General features: G+C 38.7%; 1 protein-coding gene across 1 annotated transcript in view; it reads left to right on the top strand.

The window, feature by feature from the left end:
* The window catches only part of LOC122813417 (protein transport protein Sec16B-like), a 1,253,021-nt gene that overhangs the window by 1,168,578 nt on the left and 57,858 nt on the right, over positions 1–26,585 (top strand). Inside the window, exon 21 of the mRNA XM_044085733.1 lies at positions 9,226–9,327. Coding sequence (XP_043941668.1) covers positions 9,226–9,306 — 81 coding nt within the window. The 3' untranslated portion in view covers positions 9,307–9,327. The remainder of the gene's footprint in view (positions 1–9,225; positions 9,328–26,585) is intronic.

Genomic DNA, 26,585 nt, shown 5'->3' with positions numbered 1-26,585 from the left:
GATAGGGCATAAATATATGGCAAAAGTATAGATGCTCTGCAAAACTAGAGTTGGTGTGGAGGATTAAGTCTGTTGTTACCTGTACTTTATGTATAGGGTTTTACAGTGCCAAGTCCCTTAAACAAACAGGGGTATTCACACACACACACACACACACACACACACACACACACACACACACACACACACACACACACACACACACACACACACACACACACACACACACACACACACACACAAACACACACACACACACACACACACACACACACACACACACACACACACACACACACACACACACACATACACACACATACACACAGGGCCGGTGCTAGTATTTTGGGGGCCCTCAGCAAGTTTCAAGTTGCGAGCCCTACCCAGGAGAATATAAAAAGTGTGACCATATTGCCATCATGCCTCCTTCCCTATCAAGCTCATGCAGCACCATTTAACAATTACTGAGTAGTGTTACTACATTCAGACCATTGAAAAGACTTGAAATGTCAAGGTACACACTGGCTGGCATTTAGTACCAATGTTACTTTATGACAAGCCCCTGTACCACAGTAAGGTAGCCACTCACAATGGTACACACACACACTGACTGGGACTGAGCAGTGGTGCAGCAGTTAACTTTGTCACCCCCCCCCCCCAGCAAGAGGTTCTCTGGTTCAGTTCTCAGCTGGGATGCCTTCTGTGTGGAGTCTGCATGTCCTCCCTGCGTTCATGTGGTTTCCTCCCACATTCCAAAGACATGCTTCTGCAGCATTTCTCCCTGGGCCTCTGCTAAAAATAGGCTCTGTCCTAGTTGGACTTTCCCAGTCAACAAATGTTAAATAAATAAAATTTAGTACCAATAAATTATTACAAGCCACTGTACCACAGCAAGATAGCCACACACAGAGGTTCACACACTGACTGGAATTTAATACTAATGTTACATTACGACAAGTCCCTGTACCACAGCAAGGTAGCCACTCTCAAATACACACACACTGACTGGCATTTAGTAGTAATGTTGTTACATTATGGCAAGCCTCTGTACAGCATCAAGGTAGCCAGTCCCGCAGAGGTACACAAAGACACCCACACAGACTCCCTCACACAGGACAGAGACACGAGGCAGACAGTTACACAGACTCGCAGACAGGACATAGACACCCACACATGATGGACAGCACTACAGTAAGACTGAACATTAAGAATTTAAAATACTGGGCTTATGAACTAACAATGATGCTAGAATAAGATTTTGCAGTAGCATGCGTTGTGTGACCCCACATTTTTGAAGAACAGACCAAAACTAACAAACATCTGGACATTGTGCAACATTCTCACAGCCCCTACCAACCTCCTAACCTCTCAGCATAATTCCAAAGCTGAAAATAACTGCAGAACAAAGGTGTAACATCAAGGATAGTTACAAACATTGCTATGATAAACTTAGAAAGATATTAGAATAACAGGGATTGCATTAGCATTCATTACAATAATCAGTACATTCTGCAGAACTCTCATAGTCCCCCAAAAGTCTCAGCACAATTCTAGAGGAGGTACAAAAAAAAAAGACAAGGACGTAACATTAGGGGGTTTAAAACATTGTGGTTATGAACTAATAAAGATGGTAGGATGGTAGAATAACAGATTTTTCCAGTAGCATGCATTGTGTGAATTCACATTTTTGATGACTAACAGACCAAAAACACAGGTCAAACATGTAAACATTGTGCAACAATCTCACAGCCCCCTCTAGTCTAACCTCACAGCTTAACAATTCCAGACAAAGCCCAAAAAAAAAAAAAAAAAAAAAAAAAAAAAAATGCAAAACAAAGACATAACATCAGGGATAGTTTGAAACTTTGCTATGATCAACTTCGATAGAACAGAGGTTGCATTGGCACACATTAAGACGTCAGTACATTCTGCAGAATTGTCACAGCCCTTACCCACCCCCCCCAGTATCTCAGCACAATAAATCTGGATGAAGTGAAAGTAAAATAAAAACACAATGGCATAGCATAAAAAACAATGTGCTTATCAGCAAATACAGATGCTGGAATAGCAGATTATGAAGTAAAATGCATTGCGTACCCCACATGTTTTAATGAAAATAGATAAATACCAGGCAAACATCTGAATATTGCACAACATTCTCACAGACTGTAAACCCCCCCCCACCCCACCAACCTGTCAGCACAATAACTCTAGACAAAGCAAAAAATTATCATAGAACAAAGGCGTACCATCAGGGATACTTGTAAATGCTGCCGGTGTACACAATACTAGTATAACAGGGTTTGCATTAGTATACATTAAAACAGTAGCTGTACATTCTGCAACATTCTCACAGCCACTAACTCCCCTCCCAACCTCTCAGCACAATAATTATGGACAGAGCAAAAACATTATCATAGAACAAAGGTGTAGCATCAGGGATAGTTGTAGACATTGCCGGTATACATAAAACAAACTAGCAGAACAGAGTTTGCATTGGTATACATTAAAACATCTGTATATTCTGCAGCATTCTTACAGCCACTATCCCCTCACTACCAATATTGCAGCACAATTGTACACAAAACAAAAATGCAATATTGAATATTCTTATACAAGACTAGATAAAAAAACGACATCAAATCTGGACATTAATTGCAAACAAGCCTTCCTTCCTCAGTCTCTTAGCAGAAGAATTCTGGACAAAGATAAAATAAAACTGTTACAACCACAGCCCCTCACCCCCCCCCCCCCCAGACACACAAATCATCTAAGTGTAAACACTCTGCAGAAAAAAAAGTTATACAATCCTCTCCCTAGGTTTCCTCCCCCCAGCAAAAAATAAAGTTAAAAATAAACCCAGCAACTTACCTTTTCTGCAGTTGATAGAAGGCTGCTACTAATCCTCTGCTTGCTTCTACTACACGCAGACCAGACCTGTTCAGGCCTTTTAAATTACCCTCAAAAGGACAGTTTTCAGATCTTTTAGAAATTGCTCTTACAAGGGCAGTTAAAATAGAGCTGCTTTGCTGGTCCCAATGTCGTTCCAGCAAAACCTGCATCCTCCATCCATCCTCACAGCATACCTCTCAACATCTTAGCATGAAAAATCTGGACAAAGCCAAAAATAATAGGGGTACAAAGGCTTAAAAACAGGGACACTTTTTAAATATTGCTTATCTAAACTTACAAACTTGCTTTCAGACTTTGCTTTAGCATACATTTTTCTGAAGGATATAAAGTCTAAAACTTAAATGTATCTGCTATTTTTTAGTGACTTCAGTACTTATTACTGTATAAGAAAACCACAAATGTTATGAAGAACAAACCAAAAATCAAAAATCTGGATATTCTTAAAAATCTGGGCAGTTCAGATAGTTGCCTAACATCGACAATCAAAAGAACTGACCCAATAGACCACATATTAGGGTAAACCCAATCAGGAAGCTAGAACTTGCTTCTTGATTGCTATAGCCAATTAGGTCCCTTGCTTCACTGAAGCGGACCTGATCGAGAGCAGCTAACAAGTAAAGCAAGGAACCTGATTGGCTGCAGCCATCAAGGAAGCAGTTCTTTCAGGGGAAGAAAAAAAAAAGCGGAATCTCGCGATGGCTCTGCCGAATGAACAAGAGATTTTAAAACCTGCGGCTGCTTCATATGGGTGCCCTCGTATGTGGGGAGATAATCGGGGGCTCCTCACGGCCGCTGATTTGGCGGGTGCCTAACGCCGGCTATGCACACACACACTTCTCAAAGAACTGCTGTGTGAGATATACTGCTTCTACTATGGAAAACCTCTGCTTTAAATCTCCTGTGTACTAGAGGATTCTGTTCTTACTTCCTGCATCTTGTGCATGCTGATGCAGGGCTGAGGCAGAGCAATGTTCTGATGTCTCTCAATATAAAAGTGCTGATGCTGGTCTGAGAGATAAGATAAAGCATTTTTTTTAAGACAGAACAATTTTATTTCTTGTTTTTTTAAGCCACATGGCCCTGCAGCCAGCACCGGGCCCTAAGCAGCTGCCAAGATCATCTTGTGCTGAATCCAGCTCTGGAAGAAAACAGATACTGTAAAATTGTGACAGTCAGAGGTTGCAGAGAAAGTCCTGAAGTTATTTCCTCAAATGAAGCTGCAGTGCAAGAACAACCCTCTTAAAAGCCTGACCAAATGTTTATTACAGTCCTGTTCAATTTCCCAAATATGGAAGAACATTGAAGAAACAAAATGCATTTATGGATTATTCTAGATTTGATGGGCTAAAAGGTTCATTTATTGCAATGTTATTAAATATGTAAAAGTTTTCATTTTGATGGAAATAACCTATGATGTGCATAGCACAATGTTTAGTTACTTTGACATGAACAATATAAAGTATTGCACATCTTCTCACAACTGTGTGTCATTGGTATATGTTACACTTCTAAACAGGGGGATGTTAAATTTTGGAACTATATCTTTAAATGCTAACAGGTTAGCTTCAGTGATTTTCATGTTATATGGTACACAGGAATATTACAGAAATCAGTTTGGAGACAGACCACATTGAGGACAGTTCACATCTCCCATTTCTTCATTGCATTTCTTAGGCCTTCTGACATTACAGGTACTAGCTGAGTGAGAGTTTTGACTTCCCAGAAGGGTTTTCCTTTGGCACATTACCATAAGCTATATTCTTTTTAAGGATGCATCTGTAAAACCATGGAGTATTTGGAACTGGTATAAGCAAATTAAAATTACACATTCATTAAGTAAAGAGGAGGCTTCCTTCATGTATGCTTGAGTAGGCTTACAACTTATTATATTTGTTATGATTCTTCTGTAGGCAGCATAACGTTGCAGTATTTAGAGTTGCTGCCTTATCATGTCGCATGGTCCAGTTTGGTTCTTGCCTTTTTACCATGGAGTTTCTATGTCCTGCCTGTTGCTGAGGTCCTTAGTTTGCTAATAAATTCTAAAGATGTAGAGGTAGGTGAATTGGCAAGGGGTGTGTGTGTGTGTGTGTGTGTGTGTGTGTGTGTGTGTGTGTGTGTGTGTGTGTGTGTGTGTGTGTGTGTGTGTGTGTGTGTGTGTGTGTGTGTGTGTGTGTGTGTGTGTGTGTGTGTGTGTGTGTGTGCGCATGTGTGTGTGTGTGTGTGTTTGTGTGTGTGTGTGTGTGTGTGTGTGTGTTCATATGAAGGTGTGAGGGGCTGAAGCCCCTACATGGTGTATGTGTTATTCAGATTGTCTTTCTTCTATCTGCTTTTTTCTGACAGTATTCTCTTTTTAACATATTTTGCTATTCAGACTCTCTTTTCCTCTTCTGGCTGGCTGCTTTTTTTCTAATAGTGTTTTCTTTTTTAATTATTTGGATATTTTTAAAGTCCCTTGTATTTCCAGAATGTTTCCAGGTTGCATTCTTAGTTCCTCTAAAATCAATGGTATATTTTTTTTGTAATTTGGTTTATGCTGACACATGCTTCTTGGTCACGGCACTTTCATTATAAGTCTGTCTTTCTTTCTACCCACTTCCTCTAGTTAATGCAGTACTGCTCACTGACTTGTTTCTTATACTGGTAAAGGTAAATTGCTTATGCTATTTTTCATATTGCTAGATCTGGACTGCCTAAAGGATAATCTTCAACCTTCTGAATTGCTTGATCATAAAGGTTTTACTTAAAGCCGTATGGTACTCTGGTCACTCTTCTACAGATGATCAGTCTCTTCTAATTTTGAAATTCTCTCACCAGTGTAAATTATGAGTGTTACTTCTAAAAACTCATATCTCTCTCAGCTTTGTATCATCAATAAATTTTTCATGCACTCGGTATGTCCGGCACTGAGACATTCTCCTGCTTTGGGTATTCCAGTTAATATAAAGCATATTTATTCTGTCTTCAGTCAACAACATCTCGGCATACTATGCCATTCAATAAATTGCTTATTTATTCCGCCGCTCCTTTCTACTTTTAATGTTGATCTACTAATGACCCCTACACTGAGTGCAGCATGCTTCCTGTCATGAAAGTGGCCCATAATCCTTTCTCCTCCCCATAACTGCCTTGCCTATTAGTTTCAAAGAAACATACCCCACCTGATGTTGCTGGCTTTCTGTCAGTGAAATATCATAAGCCCAGTTGCACATAATGAATTTACCTTTCTGTCAGTGAAATATCATAAGCCCAGTTGCACATAATGAATTTACAATATATGCTTAGCTGAGAGATTCAAAATCATAATGTTATAGCCATTCATCTTACCATCAGGAGTGCATTTTAGCTGTGGTTACCATCATGCACAGGGGTTGTTGACTATGCTAGTCAGAGGTTTCAGTGAGTTGGGGAGGACACCTCAGAAGTTTGCATTTCCTTTGAACACCAGACTGTTGGATCACATACTGAGTAGTGATACAAAACCATTTTGTGTACTGACGTTCTTCACAACCTACTGACTAGCAGTATGCCGAAAGTCATTATATAGACTGTACAATGCAGAAATGTCAAAATGTTAAAATGCTGAAATCAAAGTATTTACCTGCTACATGTTTAGAGAACTAGACTCTGGGAATTCATTTACCCTTTAATGATAAAGCTGAGCTGATTATTAAGCCTTGGTATCCCTCCTATGTGCCTTCTTTGTTCAGTGATATACTTCCAACAAGTAACCCCACCCATGGCTGAATGTAACCTGGATGAACTCCTTCTCATCAGCTTTTAAACTCAGATTTGGAACTCCCATTACATTTTCAATTAAAAATCCCTGTTGATGCTGATTTCTGTTTGAGTACCACCAGTGATTAAAACTTTCTTCTTAGCAGCTATGTGACTGTGGTGTTAGTGTGTGTGTATGTGTGTGCATGCGTGTGTGTGTGTGTGTGTGTGTGTGTGTGCGTGTGTGTGTGTGTTCATATGAAGGTGTGAGGGGCTGAAGCCCCCACATGGTGTATGTGTTATTCAGATTGTCTTTCTTCTATCTGCTTTTTTCTGACAGTATTCTCTTTTTAACATATTTTGCTATTCAGACTCTCTTTTCCTCTTCTGGCTGGCTGCTTTTTTTCTAATAGTGTTGTCTTTTTTAATTATTTGGATATTTTTAAAGTCCCTTGTATTTTCAGAATGTTTCCAGGTTGCATTCTTAGTTCCTCTAAAATCAATGGTATATTTTTTTTGTAATTTGGTTTATGCTGACACATGCTTCTTGGTCATGGCACTTTCATTATAAGTCTGTCTTTCTTTCTACCCACTTCCTCTAGTTAATGCAGTACTGCTCACTGACTTGTTTCTTATACTGGTAAAGGTAAATTGCTTATGCTATTTTTCATATTGCTAGATCTGGACTGCCTAAAGGATAATCTTCAACCTTCTGAATTGCTTGATCATAAAGGTTTTACTTAAAGCCATATGGTACTCTGGTCACTCTTCTACAGATGATCAGTCTCTTCTAATTTTGAAATTCTCTCACCAGTGTAAATTATGAGTGTTACTTCTAAAAACTCATATCTCTCTCAGCTTTGTTTCATCACTAAATTTTTCATGCAGTCGGTATGTCCGCCAATGAGACATTCTCCTACTTTGGGTATTCCAGTTAATATAAAGCATATTTATTCTGTCTTCAGTCAACAATATCTCGGCATACTATGCCATTCAATAAATTGCTTATTTATTCCGCCGCTCCTTTCTACTTTTAATGTTGATCTACTAATGATCCCTACAGTGAATGCAGCATGCTTCCTGTCATGAAAGTGGCCCATAATCCTTTCTCCTCCCCATAACTGCCTTGCCTATTAGTTTCAAAGAAACATACCCCACCTGATGTTGCTACCTTTCTGTCAGTGAAATATCATAAGCCCAGTTGCACATAATGAATTTACCTTTCTGTCAGTGAAATATCATAAGCCCAGTTGCACATAATGAATTTACAAGATATGCTTAGCTGAGCGATTCAAAATCATAATGTTATAGCCATTCATCTTACCATCAGGAGCGCATTTTAGCTGTGGTTACCATCATGCACAGGGGTTGTTGACTATGCTAGTCAGAGTTTTCAGTGAGGTGGGGAGGACACCTCAGAAGTTTGCATTTTCTTTGAACACCAGACTGTTGGCTCACATACTGAGTAGTGATACAAAACCATTTTGTGTACTGACGTTCTTCACAACCTACTGACTAGCAGTATGCCGAAAGTCATTATATAGACTGTACAATGCAGAAATGTCAAAATGTTAAAATGCTGAAATCAAAGTATTTACCTGCTACATGTTTAGAGAACTAGATTCTGCCCCCCACACACAGCAAGATGTGTGTTAGCATTTGTTTCTGAGTTTCACTAATAAGTGAGTGATATTGTTTGTTAATGGGCTTTGCTCTGACACAGTGTATATATGTAATACTTACATTTTATTAGTATATATTTTGAGTTCAGTGTTCTAAAGTTTTGATATTTCAAGTTTATGCATTTAGCATTATCACGTTCAATATACCACTATTCAGTAAGTTGTCAGGCAATCATGTACAATACAGTCTACTTAAACAGATCTGGTCATAGAATGTTTTTGGAGTTTTTTTTTTTTTGCTGGAAAATGGTGTATGTTGGATTTTAGTCTAGAAAAAAATGTCTTTCTGGTGGATGACCATGTTTGATGTGTTATAAAGACCCCTGCCACACCCTTTCTCTGTCCTAAATCAATACTCATGAGTGAACTTCTCTGAGATGTACTCAAAGTTATCATGTGGTGGATTTTCAGAGAGTCAGACACTTATGTATCTTCATTAAATACGTAATATACACATTTTACACTCACTTTTATGATTAATTTCTCACAGTACTGCATAAACTCACTTTACTTGGAAAAATTGTTACATCACTATTACAGTGTTTGTCACAGTATGGATTGCACTGCATTTCTATGAAGTGCAACTTCCCAGCGGCTGTCTTTTCCATCATGTTCCTTGTGCAACATAATTTTTCATTGTCTACTAAAAAGTTCACCATACTGTACCATACTAAAGTAATTTTAAAAAACAGAAAATAAAAGCTTTGTTTTTAAAAACATCATTTAGTGAGAAAACAGATTAACTACTCAGGGTCTTTTCCATACAAAAGTATTACTTCAGTGATGTGTTTGATTTTCATCTTCATACAAGTCAGTTACAAATGATCTAGCAAAAGAAATGAGTTAGTTGGCAGCTGTAGTAGTTCTTTTGCTGCAGAAAATTATGTCATAATTGTATTATTGTCTCTTCTAACAGGCTTCACAGTCAGGATGGTTTCGATGGCTTTGGTCAGATTCTAAAAGCAACTCCCATGATTCCAAAGATGGTACGACATAGTTACTCGACAAAAACACTGTGGTAAGATAATAATGACCAGTGTTACTGACACTGTCACTGTTGGATACATTTAAATAGAACTATAGGATATGGAATTCAAGAGTAACTTAGGCTCTTTTATAACTTTCAGTTATTTTGAAATCGAAATGTGCTATAACAATAGTGCTGAATGTTTTTGTACAGCTGATTGGGTTATATCATATAGTACTGAAGAGTGATGTAATCTCTTTTTAGCTTTGATTACTTTTTAATAGAAATGTAAGATAACAGATATTTTAGTACAGTTAGTTGTATAAGGCTGCATCTTTTTTTTCAAATCCCATTCATGATTTGAATAGACAACAGAACTACTATGTAATTACCCCAACAACATATATTATTATATATATTATAGCTTCAGACCATGACCACACAATGGTTAGAAGAGGCAGCTGCTAATAGATTTACTGGCAATTATATTATGGTCAGGTAGTTCAGTCTCTTATCTGGAGGAATTATTTTCTATTTAATCTGGATGAAACACACAAGTTTTATGACTTGGCAGGCAAAGGGTATAAATGTTTTAAAGACCGGAAGGCTAAAAACTGATTACCTTCCCTTTCAGATGTCAGTAGGATGTGTGTTCTGAGGTTTAAGCAGATACAAAGTTACAAAAACAGTATATGAAGCAGAAAAAAACATTTAAATACTAATATGTATCAAACTTTTTTATGATAGAAGGGATTATTTCAGTAACTGCATGCACTGTTTTTGGCCACAATTGATACTTGTTTGTGATTTGCTGTTGTCCTGAATGTTAATAATGTGGAAAGTTAAAAAAAGAGCAAATAAAGTTGGAGAATTTAAAAAAGTACTGTATGAAAAAGCAAACTTTCCTTTATATCTGACTTTTATGATCCCCTCTTTTTTTCATATTTTCAAGTCAGTAAATGCTTTAACATCTACCACTTTCAACAGACTTTCCCCTTCTTTTTCTGTAAAGAAATACTTTCTATTTAATTAATTTCCTGCCTGCTTTTGTATAGTGTTCTTTTCTCGGACTATATTATATTAGAAAATGTGAATGTTTATTTCATGGCTTTTTATTTTAAATGTTCTTTACATGTAGTTTAGTCCAGTGGTATTACCAGCTATATGAAGATACTTTTAAAACATTGCAACAAAACTATTTTTACTTACACAATAAATGGGATTCATAAAGTTATACTCATACATTTTTATTTGTAGTGTTACTATTTTCAGGGTTAAAAAGTTATGTGACTTCTTTCTTGATAAAACAAATTATATTGTTTCCATTTTTAAGAAGACCTTAGAGGATATCCAAATCAGTCTGTCTGATTTTTTTCTCAGTCACTGCAGAAAGACGTTTTTGTTTCAAGAATCAGCAAAGGACACTGGCATTGCTGCATCTGAGAAAATTTTTGATCTGTAATTATTTAGACCTCATCTTATATAGAAATGTGCAAAATTATATCTGTTGGCATTTATATATGCTTTCATCATTTAAGAACTAAGAAGATATATTGTTGTCTGTGTAAATCTAAATGAAGGGAATATAGAGCTGTTGAGAAGTACAAAAATCTCTGTGCTTTGTGCTGTTGGAATTGCAGAGAAGAACCACCCCAAAACAATGATTGTGTAAAAGGATGGAGGAGAAAAATATTGTTAACTAGGTAAACATGGGCACACAGTCACTCTTCAGAGGCAACCTGGGAGTAATGTCTGGTTAAATGTTTTGGTTAGAGACAAATTACAGGCAAAAAAGGTGTAGGAATAAAACACAGTACTTCAGACCTTGTCTGATCTACTCGTATATATAACATGCCTTCCTTGGCTACTTTTTTTAGATCATCAGTGCTAAAATATAGGTTTGCTTGATTTATGGGATTACTTATATTCAATCAATGATTATTGGGTTTAATAGACAGACTCTATAACAAAATTTGAAGTCTTATCACATTATTTCCTAAAAATGAAATAGATTTGCATGCCTCCAAGACAGAAAACACTTGTATAAATCAGTGGATTAAACGGAGGTATTTTCCAGTAGCTCAATCATATATGAGCTAGTACAGGAAAAGGCAAATTGGAATATGAAATTTATAATGAAAATAAAAAAAAATGTGATATAATAGAGGATCTACAGTACATCAGCCCCTTAATTCAGTTAGGCAGTTATGTTCTGATGAGGAGAATAGGCCAAAAGGTATTAGATTAAGGAGGTTAAAAATTTTACTTCCAGTATAACTGCAAGCAGCAGTTAGGGAAACCATCACATGTGTATTTTACTCTGGTATATAATACTAGTATTAGATGATTAGATGAAACCTTGAGAGATTTATGCTGAGCATTATAGTTAATAGAATAGTACACCATATTTCTGTACATTGTGATGAATTACAGGTTTATAAAAGAGGTAATACAACATGAGGCAACTGTGAGGCACGCAAATACATACTGGAAGGAGAATTATATGATTTGAATGGTGAACAACTTTTTGCAAAGCAGTTTGTAACTTGTGAATCTGAAGGGTAATTTATGTCTTATTATGTGGGTGTCCAAATATATAGGAGGTTACAGAGATTACTAGGGTATCGACCCAAAAGTCATTTCAACCCTAGCCATTTTATCCCAGTGTAATACCATAGATACTCTAGTCAATATCCAGGATTGTATTTATTAATGACTGCCCATGTCCAAGAGCGTTGTGGGTGCTGTCCTCGGTAAGACTTTATGGAGCCCCATCCACTCGTCCAGGTTCCTTTTGAACAGTGTCATAATGGTGCCCTGCTTCACATTAATTAGCAGCCTATTCCAAAGATGTGGCAGTCACTGTGAGACAAAGGTGTCCCTCCAGCTTGTCCTATTCAAGTGGCAGGCCATATTTAGGTTCCTGCAATGGGTAGCTCTAGTCACATTTGATTTGTGGATGTGTAGCAAATTCATTAGGTTTGGGTAGGAGATTGCTATGTAACCCAGGAGTAAGTTACCCCCTAAGAAGTCTATACAATACTGAGTATAGTGACAGGGACTTAAGTCAGTCTATGTAAGGCAAGTGCTGGAGTCCCTTCATCTTCTTACAAATCTCTGAGGTCTCTACAATTACTGCAGGTGCTTTGTATGGTACATGCTGACAGGGGAATTATACTCAATTATGGGCTTCGCTTGATTAGTGATGAGTTTAAAGTAGTTATAACCTCCTTTGCTCTAGAGGTGATGCCTTTGTTAATCAAGCGTGCTATGTAGAAAGACTTCCTTGCTACAGTAGACACATGGTGGTCAAAGTTAAGGTTGCAGTCTACTTGTGATCCCAGATCTGGTACCACTTTGTATGCACATAGGGTATTGTTATTAATTTGACAGTGTGAAGGGACATTATTTTTACTGAAGAGAATGAGGATGCATTTCTTTGCATTCAGTTTGAGACTGCGACTAAGACAGTTGTTGGTCTGCATAAGGTCCTCCTGAAGTATACTGACATCATTTGGGGATTCAATAATTGCACCAAGTTTTCAGTCATTCACAAACTTGGTTAGCCACAGCCCTTTAGATTTGTCCCGAACTTCTGAGAAGTATATAACCTTGCAAAAGCTTTCGACACAATACCCCACTCGGGTATTATAGAGAAACTTACCAGCTTAAATGTAAACCTATATGTCACAAGATGGGTTGCAAACTGGCTAAAGGACAGAACCCACAGGGTTAGAGTAGCTGGTGCCATGTCAGACTCCAAGCCAGTCACAAGTGGTGTCCCACAGGGCTCAGCCCTTGGCCCACTGTTGTTCGGCATCTACTTCTCAGAAGTACAGGCTAACATAGGAGGACTATGGCTGACAAAGTTTGCAGATGACTGCAAACTGGGAGCCATAGTGGAAAGTACATCGGACACAGATATCCTTCAGAGGGGTCTCACGGAAACTGATAGCTGGTGCCAGAGCCATGGCCTGAAGTTAAATGCTAAAAAATGTATAGTCATACCCTTCGGGAAAAACAAGGTAACCCCAAGCTACCATATAGGTGGCAATCCACTAAGCACAGAAGAGGTTATCAGGGACCTGGGGACCCAGGTTGACAGTGGCCTTTCTTTTGACACTCACATTGCTAAAGTGGTTAGAAAAACCTTCTACATTGCCCACCTGATCATGAAGGGATTCACATCCAGATCAAGTGAGGTCATTGTTCCCCTGTACTCTTCACTTATCAGACCAATGATCGAGTACAATGCCCCATTCGGGATGTATCTCACCCGACACCTGCAGCAATTGGAGAGACCCCAAAATTCCTCACCAAAAGGATAAAGGGACTCCAAAATCTGTCATATGCTGCCAGACTGAAGAAACTCCAGCTCTATTCAGTCGCATACCGTCTGCTCAGAGGTGACCTGTCCCTGACATACAAGGCCATGTCCAACCCAGAATTAATGGACATGCTCCACCTCAAAAAATCCAAATCTACCAGATCCACTGGAGCAAGCGACTTAAACCTTAGCACAGATATAAATAGGACATGCTGGAGGGATAGATTTGTCACCCAGAGACTCCCTATGTTGTGGAATAAAATCCCGGTCCATGTGAGGCAGAGCACCTCGCTGGCTCTGTTCAAGAGAAATCTTGACCGGTGGATGGGAGATCGTAGGTTTACCCCGGGAATCATCTCTGTGTCACTGCTGGACAGAGGCACAACAAACTAATGGGCGCAGTATTTTTTAACATAAGGGGTGGCGTAAGCCACAAAAACTCTGGGCTAGGCTTATAAATGCCTTAGGGCAGATAGCCTAGTATAAACCTATGAACCTATGAACCTATGAACAAACAGTAGGGGGCCCAGCACTGACACTTGTCATATCCCATTGGTGACAGGTCTGCTGGTTAATGTACAGTCACTCACTTTGATAGTGTGTGACCAATTTGTGAGCCAATTAGCAACCCAGCTTACAACAAAGGGGCTTACATTCAGTTTGCTAAGTTTATCGGTAGTGCCTGAGTGTGAGAGTTTGTCAAAGGTCTTTGCCATGTCAAGGTATGCTGTGTGCACAGATTTGCCCTTGTCAGTAGACCTGGTCACATTTTTGAAGAAATCCACCAGGTTTAACAGAAAGGAACTGCCCTTGATGAAGCTGAATTGGTTGGATTCAGGATTTGGAGGTTGCCTCTGTCTTTATTTATGAGGTTCATGATATGTTCCATGGCTTTACAAATGAGGCTGGTCAGACTTATAGGTCTATAATTCACTGGGTCTGTTGCTAAGTCACCTTTGTGGAGGGGAATGACTGTTGCTGTTCACCATTCCACAGGAACAAAATGTGTGGTTTTTGGCTATGATTAAATAGGGTACTTAATGGTGATGCTAGTTCATGCTTTACTTTGTTTAGAAGATAGCCTGAGATGCTGTCTGGTCCCATACAGGATGTGTTTTTTGCCTTAGACAAGGCTTTACTGACCTGCTCTTCAGATATATGTGGGGGGGGGGGGTGTTAGGGCAAGGTTTGTGATAAGTTTGGAGGGGATAAGGGAGTGAAATTTTCACTAAATCTGTCCACTAGCAGGTTTGCTATCTCTGTGGGATCAGCGTGCGATACTGTTAGTCACTAGTTTGGCACGTACTTGGGTTCTACCTTTTAAGTTACATACGTAACTGTAGAAGGCCTTATGGTTATCTTTGGCTGTGATTGCTAAGTTTTTCTAAAACTTACCCTTAGAGGATTTTACATGTTGTCTTGTTTGCCTATTGAGGCTGAGGAGGGTGCTTTTCCATTGTTGTGGGCTCGCCTTAGTTTTCTTAGACAGCAACTTTTTGCGTTTTTTGTAAAGTTTGTTGATGCTAAAGTTTGTTGATGCTGGATGTCCACCAGGGCAGCTTTTTTTTTTACTTGCTGCTCTGGCTTTGATTCTCTCTGGAATAGATGAGCCTATACACTTATACAAGTGATTGTACAGGGCTTTAGTGTAAGCTTTGGTGTAGTTACCACTTCCAGCTGGGGCTGAGGCTTAGAATGCATTTATACCTTCCCCTAGGATGGTATAGTTCACTTTGGTGAAAGATTTTAATCTGACTTTACCCTTTGTGAGTTCTGGTGTTAGTGCCAGTTCAAAGGTGACTGATTTGTGGCCATATTTAACTAATGAGGGTCCGACAGTTGCGGTGGTGCATCTGCTTGTTTTGTTATTGAGGATCAGATGTAGTATGTTTGGTCCTCTTGTTGGGGTTTGAACAATTTGTTCCAGAGCATTTGAGTTAAGAAAATCAAGGTACATTTGCACTAGTGAGTTAAGGCTATGGTACATTTCCCAGTTGATGGTGGGATAATTGAAATCCCCCATGGCCACAGTGTTTACCAATATTTGGACTGACTCCAGTTTGGTCAAGTAGGCCTCATACTCATCATGATCCATGGAGAGGGTTCTATAACTAGCTATGACTTAAATGGTGGTTTTACCCACATTGATCTGAACATGCAGTAACTCCATGGAGTTGTCCAGTCTAACTAGTTGGGAGGTGAGTTTATCTCCAATACAGATAGAAACACCACCTCCTTTTGGTTCTCACATGTTCGTTTTGTGATCTAAAGATGTGGAAAGCATTGTAGCCTTGCAAGGACAGAGTACTCTCTGAGGCCTTGGACCAGGTTTCTGTGACTGCACATACATCTACATCTTCCAGTGATAGAAGTGCTTCCAAGATGTGTAGTTTTTGGTTTAAGCTCCTAGAGTTTAGTGGTATAACCCTTATTTTGTTATGGTTGGCAGTTTTCACATTGGCAGTTTTTGTTTTTGAGACCTTGTCTAAAAGAGGCACTATGGGGGAGACAAGAACCTTTGCCAGCAGCTTAAAGCCTAGTGGTGCCAGTTGCAAACCATCTCTAGCAAAGCAGCGAGGTTCGTTGACCATGTCATCCCAGGCTGACAGAAACTGGATTCCCTTTGAATGACACCAAAAACTAAACCAATTATTGAAATTGATCGGGTTTTATTTATACTGTGGCATCATTCTAAGTGAGGGTAATATGCTGCTCAAGGCTAGGAACATACTTTCCTGAGACACATACTTGGAAAGCTCAGTCATGTCTCTCTTCATATAGTCCAGTGAGGTATGTCTCAGGTCGTTCATTCCAACATGAGCTATGACAGAGTCATAATGGTACTTGTTGCTGAGAGACCTGAGTGCATGCATAATCTGATGAATCCTGGCACCTGACAGGAAGCTAACCTTGACTTATGCAACCTGGTGAGTGGGACATGTGTGTGTCTCACTATGGAGTCTCCAATCACAAGAAAATTTGTTTTTTGAATGTTATGCCATAAGGGCTTGGTAGATGAGGCACTGGTTTTGCCATGTGTCTTGGGTGCTGTGGGAACTGTGTTAGTTGTAGCAGTCTCTTGTTTTGGAGGTCTCTGGTATTTCGGTAAGTTTTTTGAGAGAACCTCATGTATGTTGATTCATGTGTTGGATGCATACTATGTGTATAAGTAGTGGTACTATGTGCATGAATAGTGGTGGGTGAGTTAGTCTCTTCAGTGTTACTGTTTTGAGTGTGAGAGAGCAGGGATTCAAGATTCTTGGTGTAGATACATCTCTTGCACTCTGTACAACAGTGAGCTTATTAGTAGAGGGTTGTCAGTGTACATGAGGCAGTTGCTACACTGCCTCAGGAGACCCAAGTCTACAAGGCTGGCAGGAGAAACAAGGGTGGTCCAACTGTCCATAATGCTAAGTTTGAAGAACTGTTATCACAAAGAGGGTGCTTTTATGACTGATTTAGCAGGTGCTCTGTAGAAGGGTATTTTTGGCTGGTGGTTTAATAGGTCACAGCTCATTAGCAATACTTCTTTGACCAGAGATGGCAGTTCACTAGCAATACTTCTTTGATCAGAGATGACAGCTCACTAGCAATACTTCTTTGACCACAGATATACTACAGATGTGGACTACACTAATATACTACAAATGTATCTAAGGGAAAAACTGTTGTAATTATCTGTCCAGCTATGGTGCATAATTGCAAGGCAGCACGGATTGTTGCACAATGCACAAACTGCTCAAAAGCGGGGCTTAAATACAAGAAGCTAACAACTTTAAAAAATCTTTTAAAAAACTTAAAAGAATCAGTGACGGTGCTTACTTTAAGCCCTAGACCATCACCCTTCTCCAGACATGTTCCAATCAGCACACTTCTCTCACAAGGGTGCAGAAGGACCCCTTCCAATCAAAGATGGCTTGGAAAATGTGCTCAGAATACAACAGCCACTACAAACAGACCTAGATGCAGCAAACTTATAACTGGACTATGCTACAGCTATTAGCTACACTAATATAGGTGGGAAATATTAAATAAGAAGTTACGTACTCACCATAATGTTCCATCTGTATTGTTTATTTTTTTCATCTCTCCTCACATATGGGATCCAGATCTGATCCATTGGATCTGAATCAGCTGTTACTAAGCTCATGGCAACAAAAAAGCTCTTGGGTACCTCCCCTTACCCAGAACGCACTTCTCCCTGTTACTTCAGATCTTGTTTGTTAGAACTATTCCCATAGAAGAAAATATTGAACTTTAATGTTGAAAAGATTTCTAAGGAGACTACTTTTGAAGCATTGGAGATAATGACCAGAATTTCACTTCACATTCAACCAGAAAACCTAAAGGAAGGGGATTGGAGGGAGGGGATGTGAGGAGAGATGAAAAAAATTGACGATACAGATGGAATGTTATGGTAAGTACATAACTTCTTATTCTTATATTGTCAGTTTCTCATCTTGTCCTCACATGCAGGACTGGGTCCCCAGCTACCTTTATCCTGGGAGGACTCATGGGAAGATGTTTCTCAGAACCATTGAACCAAAGGAGGCTCATCCCTTGGAGTCCAAATCCAACTTGTAATGAATGATAAAGGTATGATGATTGGCCCATGTGGCCGCTGCACAAATCTCATCCATGGAGGCATTAGCCTGGAATATTGCAGAAGTGGCCATGGCCCTGGTTGAGTGAGCTCAAATAGGTTGAAAAGAAAAGATTGACAATAATATTGATATCGGATAGAATATCTAGCTCAGAGAACAAGTCCAATAATAGTAAAGTGATATATTTTTATTGGTTTTCATAGAGAGTTGCCACTTTTCATTGGAAAGATGAAAAAAGACTGAATAATGTAAATGCCTTTATAACTTGAGTATTTGGGAATTTTTTAGATGAATTATACAAAGTATGAGACAAAGAGACATTTTTATTATGGATTATCACTGGCCGTAAGCTTCGGCATAATATGTAAAGGAGTAAATCTCCATTCGTCAGAACAGAAATTCTCCATTCTTTCTGACATTTTATTGGCTAGCTGATCCATAGCCAAAGTTTTAGTTGTTTTCCATCTTAATGAGAGCTATTGGCAAGTAACTAAATAATAATTGTGGAGGAATCAATTGTATTCTGAATGGATGGCAAACAAAAAGAGAGATGTTGCCATTATGTTTTGCTACTGGCATTAAGTTTTAGCTTAGTAGTGAACGGAAAAATCTTCATAGGCTATAATAGCAATTTGCCGTCTTCTCTGAAAATCCATTGGTTAGTTGATGTGTAGTCCAAGGTTTCAGTTACTACCTTTGGAGAACAATAACTAAATAATAACCAAAACATTTTTATGAAGAATTTGCTACCATCTTTATAAATGCAATATGAGGCTATTTTTTGACAGTGGAGACACCAATAATACTTAGATCGGAAGGCAAGAAGTTGCCGCAAGCTGATATTTTCAAAAAGAAAAAATCTTAAATATGAAAAATCCTAAGTATGGGATTTTTAAGGAACAAGGAGAGAATAGAAATAAAGAATACCATTAACACATTAATAATTTGTAGTGATCTGGAGTTTTTAGTATTTCAGTCATAGGAGGATGTTTACTGGGCATTGAAAAAGTATTTGTACCTGATTGGATGACAAAGAGGTGTGCAGCGTTTGTATGTATTCTATAGACTACACATCTTGGATTGAAGAAGTCTGTCCCTATTGAAAGATAGTGAATAGGAAGAGACAGAGGGGGCATTCCATTGGTTGAAATGCAAACTTCCCTGTTTTAACAAAGCATGATTGGTTGGACTATGAAATATGGCGAAAAAGACTCTATGACTATTTTTTCGAATGGGCCATCTGACTAAAAGTTTGGACTTGTGATTGGAAGTCAGTGTTTTAAATTTAGGATACTCAGGACAGAATAATCAGGATCTGAAGAAGGCATTATGCTGAAAGTGCTTGTCCTGGTTCTGAGCTGTTAAGTGGATTTTATCTATTAGTTTTTATATATCACTTAACTGTGGTGATACGTTCCTTGTTTTTCTTTGAATTCTCTTGTTCTTCTGGGTGTGCACTTTAGTAGTGTTTACCTGAATTTCTTTGGATTTGAGCTCAAATAGGTTTGGAAGGATCTATACCTCTTGTGGTGTAAATAAAAAAAATGTAATTAGCCATTTTGCTAAGGTAACTTTGGATACTGGTAGGCCTTCCCAAGGGCCTGCAAAGGCAAGAAACAATTGACTGGCTTTTCAAAAATCTTTAGTCCTATGCAAACAGAAACATAATTATCTATGAACATTCAATAGATATAGAACATATTCGGCTTTGTTGCTGAAGTTGGGAAAGAAAACAGGCAAATGTATGGCCTGATTAATATTTGTTTCTGAAACAACTTTCTGAAGAAGTTTGGAGTCTCAAACGAAAAGCGCTTAAAAGTTGGAGGTTTTTACCTTGTATCTGTGCAAAGTTGGAGGTTTTTACCCTGTACTGTGCAATTAAATCCAGTGTGGAGAGGAGCCGTTTGTCAATCTGTCTTATTCTTAGTTTTTTGTGCCGTTTTGAAGTTTCTTCACGTACGTTTATTTGGCATTTTTTACTGAAACCTTTGTCTGTGTCTGTTCAGTCTTTGTGTGCTATTATTCACTGGGGGAGGGATGTTTTTGCGGATGTTTATTTTGAAGAGCAAGAGGCTATTTCTGCATTTGTTTCTCATTTTACTACACATAAACATCAGCAGCCTTGATCTGATTATGTGCTTTCTGAAGTAGATGTTATAAGCGCAAACCTATTTTATATTTTTGTTCTATTGATAGTGAAGAAGCACAAGTTAGGGAGCATTTACTTACTCTGTGTGCTGATGTTTTTTTCTATAAAGAAATCTTTGATTCTGATGCTGATGGAGTTTGGGATGGGGGGGTGGGTGGCCTGGGGGCCTTTGCATGTCCTTGATTCTGGTGTTTCCCATTTGCCTGGTGTGCTTGTTGTTTGGTCAGACAGGATTTTTTTTTGTGGTGAATTTTCTTACTTGGTGTCTAATTGTCCTGTTGGAAAATCCACTTACTGTGGTTCCGCAGCTCATTTTGCTACAGCTTGTCCACAGTGGTGCCGTTCATGTTCTTGTTTTCATGTTGATTTTGTTTGTCCTGCTGTACATTCTGTTACCTGTTTCTACTGAGTCTTCTCAGGCTTTACTTTCTGATTTTTCTCTTTCTGCTGCTACCCCTGTGGAGTCTTCCCCAGTGCAGGTTGTTGCTTCTGTCCCTTGACCCCCCTTCTTCTGTCTCTATTCTTACTTCTGTTTCCTCTCTGGAGGGGTCTGTTCTGCCTTCTTTGCCTTTTAGTTCTCATTGTCCTGTTTCTTTTGATTCTGGTTCTCACTCTACTGTGCCTTTTTCTCCCATTGTTTTTGTTGTCCGTACTGGTACTGATATGTTAGATTTTAATAGGAAATTACTTGGTATATCTGATACCCCTTCTACTGGTGATGATATTGCTTCTAAGGATACTGTTAGCTGTGAATCTGATTTGTGTATGGATATGGATGATTCTCAGCAGTGGACTTCAGCTTCTTGACGCAGAAATCTTGGAAACAAGTGTCCTTAGAAAGGTTCTGAAGGGGTTTCTTGTCCTGGTACTGATGGCTAACTTGTCTTTGACTTTTTGTAATATTAATGGTATGGTGTCATTGCCCTTGCATTTGACTGTCTTTTCCTGGGTTTCTGCCTTACATTCTGATATTGTTTTCTGCTGGATGTGGGTAGGCTTTCCTCTGTTCATTGCTCCCAGTGGGAAACTTTGTGGAGGAATGGAGTTGTTTGCTCTTTAGGGACGGCTCGTAGGTATGGTATTGGGTTACTGTATCATAAATATGTTGTGGTTGTTAGGGATGTTATTCATGTTTTACCTGGTAGGGGTTTCATGGTGAATTTGTTGTATAGGCATTCTTTTGTACATTTAGTGATTGGTTATGCTTTTATTCCACTGACTAAGCATCGCTTATTATTTCAACTTTTTCAAGCTTATTTTTTAATTGACTGTACTATTCTTTTTTTTTTGTTTGTTTTTTTTTTTTTTGGTGACTTTAACTGTCATGTACTACCAGGGTATTTTAGGGTCAGACAGGACTCTAGTGTCTGTTGTTGTAAGGACATTTTATGTTTGCCCACTCTTATTGTATGTGGTCGTCCTGCTTTTACTTACCTTCATGGGGCTGCTCGCACCCAAATTGATTATTATTTTTGTTCTCTTACCTTTGAAGGGGTTTCTTCATCCTTGTCTTTTGTGCCTTTTACTGATCATCGAGATATGTCCTTTCCTTTTGAGTTTCTTCTGTGTTGTGTAAGGGTAGGGGTCTTTCTCGTTTTACTGCTCTTTGGACTTTTACTTCTGCCTGGCAAGAGGTTATTTCTGAGTTATGGCATGATCATTTTATTATGTTATCTTTTTATTCTTCTCTTTCTTCTTGGTGGTTGGCCTTTAAAGATAAGTTTGTTTCCCGATATTCTTGGTTTGCCCACTCTTATTCTTATCCCTTTTTTAAGTGTTCTTCCAACTCCCTTTATGCTGTTTTCCTGTCTGATGTGCATCATGGGCCTGCTTATGCCCATAGGCATCTCCGTAAATTGTATTTGCACAACCTTGCTAGGATGAGAGTAGTTCTTTAGAACTTATTCCATCCTTTCAAAGGGGTGGGTGAGCAGTTTCTCCTTTATGTTGGTAAATGGACTCTTAGGAAGGAAACCTTTATTGACAGTTTGTTGTCCTCTTCAAGTGATGTTATTACCACTGATGAAGGTATTCTGCAAGAAGTTAATTCTTATTTGTCCACTTTGTATGGTGGTAAACCTTATTCTGTGGAATCTTGGCCTATACCTATGATGCCCGCTGTTTTTAGTACGACTCTTGATGCCCTTATTACTTTGCTTGAAGTTCGAAGGGCTATTGTTTCTTTCAAGGTTGATACTGCCCCAGGATTGGATGGTATTTTTTACCATTTTTACCACTTGGATGCACAGTTGTCTGTACTAGTGCAGTTGTTTGAGTTTTGGTTTTCTCGTGGCTTTTCCCCATCCAGGTTTGCTATGGATAGCCCTTAAATTTCTTTGGAAAAAGGGTGACTGCAGGTCTTGTCTAACTGGGGTCTGATTTCTCTTTGCAATACCGATTATAAGTTGTTTTGTAAGATCTTGCAATTACATATGCAGTCAAAGATTCAATATTTGTTGGACCCTGGGGACTGTGGTATTTCTAGTAGGCTTATGCAAGATTTGTTGCTTTTGTTGAAGTCTCTTGCCTCCTTTGTTCATGCTTCTGATTCTGCTATGCTGCTCTCTTGTGACCTGACAATGTTAGTCATTCAGCCTTGTTAGCCATCTTAAAGACTTTTGGATTTGGTCCTCTTTTTCTTTTTTCAGTGTATTTCAGCCTCTGTTACTGTTCCTGTGGTTTATGGGTGGATGGGATCTGAGTTTACCATAAAGAATGGTGTGCATCAAGGTTGTCCCTTGAGCAGTTATCTTTTTTTACTCTGGTGGTGAGTGCTGTGTTTTTTAAAGTGAGGGTGCACTTTCCTTGTCTCCTTTTTCTTTTCTATGTTTAGGAGTTTTGGTGCCTCGTTTTCTGTCTTACATGAATGATGTTACTATTGTTGCAGAGTCTTCTCCTGTTATTTTGCTTTATTTAAAGTATTTTTTTGTTTGTTTGTTTTTTTCATTAGTGGGCCATTCTCTTAATTTTGCCAAATCCTGTGGTTTTGGTGCAGTTCTCAGTGGTGAGGAGGTTTCTTTTGCTAGCACTGGTATCTATATCTTGGGTGTGCCTTTTGGTTCTCCTTCTTATGTCTTTGAGTCTTGCAAAGCCCTTCTTGGTAAAGCTGTTAAGCGCTTGGATTTCTGGCATTCTTTTCCTTTGCCTTTTTGAAAAAAATGTCTTTTTATTAAATGGTGACTTTTTGGGCACTTTAGGGTATGTTTTTCTGTCTATTTATTTCCACATTCCTGGTCCACCCTCCTTTTGTCTGAGGGCTTTCATTTTATTGGGGTACTTCTTATGCATCTGTTAGGAGGGCTGTTTTGTATTCTCCTGCTTCTGGTGGTGTTAGTTTACTGCATCCTGTCCTTTTTGTACACTTTGTTTCTTTTTCCTGTATTGCGGCATTTACAGGCTGCAGATCTTTTTTCTTTGGTTGCCTGCTCCCAGCATTGTCTGGTTGGTTTTGGCAGACTTGTTTGTCTGGAAATTGTGCAAGGAGGGTCCCTTTCATTGGAGCTGTGGGAAGTCCAGTCTTTGCTGCTTGCTTAGCATGTGTCTTTAGACTCCCACCCTTCCTCTAAGAAAGAACCTTATTCTTCTTTTCTGGCCCATTTCTACACCATTAATGGGTATCGACATTATTTCCCTGGGAGATTGCTAGGTTTGAGTCAGCATTCCTCACTGGTATGATTTTTTGTGGTATTGTTCTCTTGATAATCTACCTGTTTAATCTTCTTATGTTTTTCACCCTGTGGGGTTGCAATTGCATCCACATGATGAGTGTCAGGTTTTAGAGACAGCAGAGCATGTTTTCTTCAGTGTCCCAGGGCGGTTGCTTTTTGTGAGGGTGTACAGCATCATTATGCAATGCCACATGCATTTCCTCTCACTATTGAGAAATGTTTATATGGGAACTATGGTTGTGCCTGGATGCCAGCTGTTGCTAGGGCAGATTTCCTTTTGGTATCTGTTTTTTGTCTTCTTTGGGGTGCCTGTTGTAGTGAGGTGTGAGGTACTTGCTGGGAAGATTGTTTCAGTCCTTGATTTGTTGCAGCAGTTGTGAATGTGGTTATGACATAAAGAGTGGGGGTGGGGTGGCTGAGTGTTTTGCCTACCCATGTTTGTTTCTTCTTTTTTGCATAACAAGTGATCTACCTTTCTTGATGAGTGTGTTGCACTGGTGTTTTTATCAGTGTTTTTTGCATTTTAGGTGTATATATATCCTGTTTTGCTTTATGGAGTGTATTCTGCCAGCCACTGCACTCCTTTTTGTTGTGGGCTTCCCCAGCATTTTACCCTCCTTACGGCCTTTTCTGTTTTGTTCTCTTTTCACAGCATTACAGAACTATTTGTATTTCATTTAGTATTCCTTTCTTACTTTTATCTGTTTGGTTTATTTGGGGTGTGTGGGTTTGGATATTAGTAAGATTTTGCTCTTTATTAGACTTTTATATAATATAGTACTTCTTGGTGTTTTGTTTCTTTTTTTCATTCCTTTTGTTGAATTTCTTGCCAGGCCTTCTTTACTGTTTTCTTTCTCATTCTCAGCCTTGTAGGACTTACTATACTTGCTGTTACAGTTTTCTTCCTTAGTCCTTCTTTTTTACCTAAGGATCGTGTTTTTGTTAGGGGTTTTCTGGTCCTACATAGCTGTTGTCTCTTTCTTTGTCAGTTTTACATGATGTTTTGTTTCTTTTCTTTCTTTCTTTTCTTTCTCCTGGTTGGTATGACTCCAAGCCCTAGACCAATCACCCTTCACCAGACAGGTTCCAATCAGCACACTTCTCTCACAAGGGTGCAGAAGGACCCATTCCAATCAAAGATGGCTTAGAAAATGTGCTCAGAATACAACAGCCACTACAAACAGACCCAGATGTAGCAAACCTGTATTTGGACTATGTTACAGCTACTAGCTACAATACTTTAGGTGGGAAACACTAAAAAATGTTTTAAACAGCAGTGAGACACTAAAGAATGCTTTAAACAGTAAACAAGTCAGTTAATTAAAACACTGCTTGGCAGGAAAACAGAACAGATGCTTTGCAAACAGTGAGCAAGTAGCAACAATTACTTTGCAAAGAGTGAAAATAGCAAAAAAAAAAAAGCTTTGCAACAGTGAAAACAGCAGCAAAATATGATTTAACAGGCACAGTAAGGCAGACAAATGCAGTGGAAATAGTGCAGTTTAGTTATGCTCAACTTCTCCATCCTTTTTCTCCCTATTTACAGTCCCTGCTATGAACAAACAAAAATAGAACATTTAAAATATTTTAAATCTACTATTTCTGTCAACTAGAACAATACCTTACTGTACTGTGGTGGTTTCACTTTCAAAAAAACTTTTATTCTGCCTTGGTAAAATTTGCTGCAGTCTCCAATTCACTGGTGTCATCATATCCAATGAATATAAGTAGTTTTCTGGCCAATTCTCTTCCCAAACTGACATCACCACAACCATCCTAAAAATCTACCCATGCTATGATATCACACCTCCCTGGTCCTTCCCCTACCCATACAGAAAGTAAAGGCTAGAACAAGGAAACAGTACACAAGTCAAGTCACATGCTGTAAGCTGTCAATCTCAGCAGGTAACAGCTCAAATTACCCTTAGCACTTTGACAGCTAGGGAAGTTAGGTGTGAAGGGGGATGGGAGATGAGTCAAAATAGTACATTTCAGAGGGGCGTGGCCAAGGATGAACACAGGATAGCAGCAGATTTCTTCAGCTCCACCAATTTCACTTCACTGACAGGAAATAATTGCTTTAAAAATTAGTTTATGAAGTAATTTTCTTTCTAAATATGTTTGGTTTATCTATTTCTTGAATAATATCTAAAAATGAAAGAAAATTTTAAAAATATTCCTGTCAGAAATCACCTTGGAAATTTTCTTGTCAGTTTCTCTGTTTGAAATGAGTTCCAGTAAGACAAATTCTCAAGATTCCAGCATCAAGAAAGAACTTCAGTCTCTGATATCTACAATCCAGCAACTTACTGCTAAGATGGATAAACTGGATACTAAAATTGATACCTTCATAGAAAAAACTACAAAACAAATAGACTTGTTACATATAGACTTGCAACAACAGAAGACCCAGATTACAGGCATAGAAGAGACTGTAAATGACATGGAAAATAGAATCCAAGAAGAGGAAATCAACATTGAGTTTTTGCTGAAACAAAATACACATCTACAAACAAAGCTTGATGACCTGGAAAGTAGATCTAGGCGCAATAACATTAGGA

This window comes from Protopterus annectens, chromosome 10.part0 (genome assembly GCF_019279795.1).
Source record: "Protopterus annectens isolate FY-2018-M chromosome 10.part0, PAN1.0, whole genome shotgun sequence".
In the NCBI taxonomy this organism is placed as follows: Eukaryota; Metazoa; Chordata; order Ceratodontiformes; family Protopteridae; genus Protopterus; species Protopterus annectens.
This window is presented reverse-complemented; position numbering and strand designations above follow the sequence as displayed.